At 32.1% G+C, this 6,787-nt stretch overlaps 1 protein-coding gene across 1 annotated transcript in view; it reads right to left on the reverse strand.

The window, feature by feature from the left end:
* Nucleotides 1–4,156: 4,156 nt before the first annotated feature.
* LOC112091652 (protein DETOXIFICATION 12-like) overlaps nt 4,157–6,787 on the reverse strand; it is a 3,897-nt gene continuing 1,266 nt past the window's right edge. The window contains exons 2-7 of the mRNA XM_024165817.1: nt 5,710–6,254; nt 5,523–5,609; nt 5,369–5,425; nt 5,005–5,243; nt 4,700–4,905; nt 4,157–4,372 (exon numbers count right to left, since the gene is read on the reverse strand). Coding sequence (XP_024021585.1) covers nt 4,295–4,372; nt 4,700–4,905; nt 5,005–5,243; nt 5,369–5,425; nt 5,523–5,609; nt 5,710–6,254 — 1,212 coding nt within the window. The 3' untranslated portion in view covers nt 4,157–4,294. The remainder of the gene's footprint in view (nt 4,373–4,699; nt 4,906–5,004; nt 5,244–5,368; nt 5,426–5,522; nt 5,610–5,709; nt 6,255–6,787) is intronic.

A 6,787-nucleotide genomic window follows, 5' to 3' on the forward strand; every position in this document is an offset into this window, starting at 1 on the left:
TCCTCAAGGTTGAGTCAAAGTTGTAGGAAAATGTATTATTTCTTGAGGTTTTTGAGTTTGAACATGTTAGAAGCATAAATTAGACACCTTAAGCTTTGTATAGCCATAAGAATCACCTTAAACAGACAGCTATAGCTCAAGTTATGCATTTTTAAAGTTAAGCATAATTTTTGAAAATTCTGCAGAAAAACAGACACATTTTTATCTGGTATAATGTGTTTTTGAAGGCCTTAACGGACCTCAAACTAATCATGAGATAGCTTTTTAGAAAGACCTAAATGTCTATTTCGATTAAGCATTGATTTTAAAACTTTTGAGGCTATGTAGAATATTTTATGAATATTCTCATAACGGTAGTTCAAGCATCGTTTTCTAAGAAATCTGAAGAACAAGAACCGAGATGTCCATTTCATGATTTATGGTTGCTGCACCTAAAGCATAATTACTACCATGTAGAACATATTATTACTGATGTGTGGGAGTTAGAATCATGTCATTTGTAATTTTGTAGCCCGAGTTGTGCTCATTAGAAGTTTAATGTATAAACTTCCTAAAAGCTGTCAAAATAGGAAAAACCAGAATTTTAATTTCTTAAAAACTGTTTTTGAGATATTCAGAGAGCTCAGATTTAGGAATATGATAGTTTGTTGGAAAGATCTACATATCTACTTTTTTTAAGAGTTGATTTTAGAATTTTTTAGGACTTAAATAATCATTTATGTATATTCCCGTCAAGATCGACGAATTTTTCAATTTCCTAAATTTATGAAAAGTATAGATTCGAGTTAGAAATTGATTTATGGCTGAACGATTTATGGTTTAGAACCTTGAGGTTATATTAACATTAAATATAAATCTCTTAATTAAATATGTGAAAAGTGTTAAAAGAGTGATTCGTAAATTGAATAAGCAAAGACAACAAATTACTATAACTGAGCTGTTGATCTTCAAATAACAAAACCAAATTTATCTATTTCGGACAATAGAGAGAAAAAAATGAACAAGGAACGCGCAAAGAGTTGAACTCGGATTTTACTAAGCAACTCATGTAAGTAGAGTATGATTTCTCTACAGCACTTGTAAACCTCGTTTGGTAGACTTTTTATGGAATGTCTAGTATGCTATTATGTGATCTTTGTGGCATTGTTAATGTGTATGTTTTGTGAAAACATGCTAGTGCAAGTGTACTGTACTCAGAGTGAAATAGCATGCACGATAGACTGGTACTGTCAAGTCCTCAAAGGACTCATATAATGACAGATGTGATTGTGATTGAGCCGCACAAGTCTCTCGAGCGAGGTGTGATGATGCAGACTATATTGTGATATTGTGAATTTGTGAATTTGAATGCGCTGACTGTTCTCTCGAGCTAGGTGGGTGATGACGGAAAACCTGATATTGTGATTTGAGAAATTAGCATGTGGCCAGATTATGGAAAAGTCAGCAGCAGTACCAGGAGGGCCCTAGAGATATATAATGCACGTGCATGGAGTGTACGAATTGATTGGCCTTGGTTATCTGGGATGTTGTGATACATGCTTATGTTGAAATGAGATTGTGTAATTGTAGCTCCACTTACTGAGCCTGTAGCGCATTAAAGTTTACTCTGTGCTATAGGTAAAGGCAAGAACAAGGCAAAGCAATGAACAGAGAAGTTGGCTTCATTGATTGTTGTACATATGGTCGGACTGAAGAAACTACACACATACTCTTTTAGAATTGTAAATACATAGTTTTGAGATTAAACTCATAAACCTTGGATGACTGTATAATTAAAAGCATAGCTAGAAAACCTGATAAGAATGGTGTGTTGACTGAGTCTTGTTGAAGGAAAATTTTTGAAATACCATAATTTCTGCATAAGCGAAAAATAAAGATTAGTTATTGTGGCACATTTTTAAAATTAATACTAAGTAAGGCTTAAAATGAGATAGTATAAGGGGTGCCACATGTAGTATTTTAGAATATATTATTGTTGAAATCTTCCTTGGGGAGAAAAATCTCCCTTTCCAAATGAAATGCCCTCGAATTGGAAAATTGGACGCATCGTGAATTGTGATAAGAGAGTTACACCTTCAAAATCTCTCCTCGACATTTTTAATAAAGTTAGAGTATTTTCATTGTTGTATTTACTTAGTAGGAGTATTTATATTGTTGTGTCTTCAAAATCTCTCCTCGACCTATTTTCTAAACACATTCTCTGTTAAATCTTGAAGGAATAAATTTAAACTTTTTTTTATACCTCTTGAAATACCAATAAAAAGTAATAATCAACTCCTTAAGAGAAGTAAAATATGTTGAAAAAGTAGTAAAATTTTATTTAATTACTGAGTAGAATAAGAAAGCATCCCATTAACCTTATTCAAAAGAGTTTATTAAAATGTCTCAAAACTATATGTGCGTTTATAATTGGTTTTAGATTGTTTTTAAAAATGTTTCTGCACGTCTTTTAAGACATTAAAATGAAAATGGTCTGTAAACTCTGTTTGTTTAGCAAATATATTGAAAATGAAAACAAAAACAAAAAATAATGAGAATGAGAATGATTTTTGTAAAGGAATTAGAAAATTGTTGAAAGTTGTTTTCCCTTTTTTGTTTTCATTTTTTAGTATTTATCAACAATGTTTTAATATATTAATTAATAATTATAACCAAACATGATTTCATTTTTTTTCTCATATTCAAAACAATCTCTTAAAAAGTCAACTAAATATAATTTTAGAATTAGTCTCAAAATAATTATCAAAATGATTTTATTTTTACTTTTATACTGAAAATAAAATCATTTTTAAAAATGTTACCAAACGGGCCATATACCTCTTATAAAACTTAAACACTTTAGTCCCTTATTTGGTGATCAAGTCATTTCCCTTGCAATTAAAGTATTTGTCCCTCAACTAAACCATAATGAGTAATTTTCATTCAAAAGTTGATGTAACGAACATTTTTACCTATTAAGAGATGTTCAATAAGAACTATGAGTGCTACAAATAAAATGTTTATAGACCAACGTGATAGTAAAGGCAAAATTCGGCAGCACCACTAAAATTAATATAAGAAATTGGCAACGAGATCAAGTATACCGATGAAAGGGTTAAAAAAACGCCAATAATACATCAGCATAAGGGAAAACGACAGCAAAATTGGAATCGAGAATAGGAAAAACGACTAAAACATGATAAACGACAATAACTGTAAAAACTGACTCAGTAATAGCGACAATGAAATGATAATAAATTTAAGAAAAAATTACAAATTTTACCCTGACTCACTAAAATTATTCTTTTTAAAAAACTATACTCAACAAGTTTTAATTTAAAAAGTAAGAATGTATGGATTAATGTTAAAGGGTATAATAAAAAGGAGCACCTTAAAAGGATACTTCTAAAAAGTCTCCACAATTTAAAGTAACAGAAAAAAAAAAAAAAAAAAAAAAAAACCGGCAGGGGAAAAAAAGGAGACGGAAAAGACCAAAAAAAAAAAAAGACCACGTGAAAACGATAAGCACCTGAAAACTACAATGGTGCAACAAAATGACAACACGGATAGAAACGTCAAAACATTAAAAAAACGACAATAAAACGGTAAACACCAAACATCAGGAACAAATAACAACAAAAATGACGATCACGTGCAGAACTCAAAGGACAAAAACAACATAAACGACAACAATATTGAAAAACGTCAATCTCTCAACAAAAGACAACAACCTGAAAACGTCAATAACTGAAAAATGACAATAACGACAAAATAAATAAGAATGAAAAAAAAAAAAGAAAAAAAAAAGACATCAACAAATCAACATCGTAAAGACAACAACAAAATTTAAAGCACCAAGCACATGGAAAACGATAATAAATACTATAAGTGGCAATGACATTGAAAAACTGCTTTCTTTTTTTTTTTTTTTCTTTTTTTGGAAAGAAAATATTGTTTGTATTAAGGAGGCAAATCGGCTATTATAGAAGAACCTACAAAGCAGGTAAACGAAAATATGTTCATTATCAGGAGCTCCACAAAAATGAGCTTGATAGAAAGCTTTATAACTAAAATAACTTTTCAAAAAATTTTATTCATTAAAAAATTGATTTTGGAAGGATTCAGCACAATTGAGCAACTGAGTGGATCACCCGGTGTAAAAATGTTAAAAAATTACTTTGCTAATCTTCACTTTATTGGATGGTCATTTTGACAAACTTCCCAGTCATAAACTAGTAGTAGTAGTTTTCTCATAGTTGAAGCAAGATTTTCCCGTTACAACCGTATACAAGAAAAACATGTTCTTCATACAACTCTATTCTTGCTCTTCGCAATCCTCCAATCCATTTCTGAGAGATGTATACTCCAATATCCTCTCCCTTGCCTTGCTTTCCTGCAACATCAACACACCAAATGCAATAAGTTTAAGAAAAATATGCAAAACAATTGAAGGGCTATTTGGATTTGGAACGCTAGTTTAAAAATTGTAATAGATTTTGGCCTCATTCAGTTCATTAATTCGAGTTTTCAATTTGAGCTGAGATGTAATTTTATATGAGAGATTTTTACTGTAATAGAAAAAGTTAGATGTGATTTTTTGTGAGTGTTTTTAACTGCAGCAAAATTAAAATTAAAAATTTAAATCGGTGAAATGAATGAGACTTTTGTGTATAGAATTTGGGATTGACAAAGAGGTGAAGAATTGAGATAGAGGGTAGACCTGCTTTTCCCAGTTTGTACAACTAGTAACAAGTGACAACAGAAAAACTTGCACAAAAGCACCAATTTGATTGCCAATCCAGAGGCCCTTTCCTCTAAGCTTTACCCAGAAAGCCAATGTTGCAGCTAATGGAATTCCACAAAGATAAAATGCCCCAAGGTTTATGAAAGCCCCTATATGCTGCCACCCACATCCTCTAGCAACACCTGAATTAAATTTTTATTTAAAAAATCAATAAAAAAATAAAAAAAAATGAAAAATTATATTTTATTAACAGGAAAGAGATAGACAAGTCATGTACTGACCTGAAAGGACCCCTTGTAAACTGTCTAGTATAACAGATATACAAACCAAAGGAGCCATTTCAGTGACATAATCCACAACTTCCTTCTCATTGCTGAAACTGTAACCGAAAACGCGGCGGCCAACAAAGAGTGATATGCTTATAATACTCGTCTCTATGATTGTCAGAAACATTAAGGCAAAGGTAGCGATACGAGCACCTTGTGCATTTCCAGCTCCTAGTTCATTTGAGACTCTTGTGCTGTTGGGAATCAGACATGGAGCCTCATTGATGTACATAGATGTTTGTGCAATAAGTTTGAATATTTTATTTGTATGTATCAATATTTATACATGTATTTTCCAGGGACAAGGAGAAGAGCATACCTTCCTGCAGCACCTAGCCCATATGGTATTGTATACAATGTTGCAATGGTATTTAAGCTGTCATATGCAAACAAATGGGAATATGACATTTCAATGAAAGGAATATTTTTGTGTGAGAGAGATAAAAGAAAAATTAGCAGCAGAAAACACTCACCACACAGAGAGAACTGAGGTTTCAAGCTGCGGATTTGGTAAGAGCCCAGACATCAGAATAAGCAGCTCAAATGACCACCACTCAAGGCTATGAACATCAACCAAAATCATAAAAAAAAAGTAAAATAAAGATGATAAGAGAAAAAAGAAAGAAGGATATTGAGTATAAGAAGTGAGAAACAGGTTACCATGTCATTATTGCAGAAGGGATAGCAAAGCGAAAGAACTCTCCGATCCCTTGGAAAAGTTCCATAGAAATCGAAACCCGAGTTTTTGCACAGGAAGGTGAAAACTTCATGTACAACACAAGAAAAATCGCATTCAACCAATAGGAAATACTTATTGACAATGCACCTCCTATGTTTTCCAGTCCAGACTTGAACACCAAAACCCAACACAGAGGAATGTGAAGACAAAGGGTCAAACATGAGCTTATGAACATAGGAAGTATCATGCTTTGGATTTGAAAGTATCTGATAAGCGGTTGAAGAGTTGCATAAGCAAAAAGACCAGGAATAAGCCAAATTATGAATCTGCCAGCTTCTTGAGAAATAAGAGGGTCTTGACCAATCAAAACAAGTAACTTTCCCATGTAGATCCAAATTAACGACATGGGAAGACAAACCAAGAACAAAGAAAATATTGCAGTGTAAGTTTGAAGTCCAACTTTATGATATTGCTCAGCTCCATATGCCTGACCACATATTGTTTCCAGTGCACTAGCCATTCCTAACTGTTTGAAGCAAACACATTACACAACCTAGTTAGTCAATGTAGATGGTACATATATTATTTTGCAACTAAAATTAATTTACTAAATCAACTTGGTAAACTTAATTAGTCTGTTCTTTAACCCACAGTCATCTTCTGATCTTCTGCCATTGCATGGCTTCAGACACGCCTTAACTATCATGTAGCTAAGGGCACGTGCCCCCACTCAAATTTTAGAAATTTGACTTGTATTCATAAAATTTTTCTAAAACTTCAGTTGTATTTGTACCTCATTTTATAAGCAAAATCGTAACTATACTCCTACCTAATAATTGGAATCTGTTACTATATTTTCATTTAATTCACTCTCATTGTTTCCAATATTGTGTCCTATTTAAACATTTTCTGACTTCGCCGCTGAATAGTAAGGAAGCCGTATCACATAATATGGCAAGTAACATCCATGGATTATACTCTATTTCTATATATGATTTCACTTCTAAAATTGCTGTTTTATTTTTTTGCATTCAAATAATACTAAGAAATCTCTTTCCC

The sequence above is a fragment of the Morus notabilis genome, unplaced genomic scaffold (assembly GCF_000414095.1).
Source record: "Morus notabilis unplaced genomic scaffold, ASM41409v2 Scaffold451, whole genome shotgun sequence".
NCBI classification, from domain to species: Eukaryota; Viridiplantae; Streptophyta; class Magnoliopsida; order Rosales; family Moraceae; genus Morus; species Morus notabilis.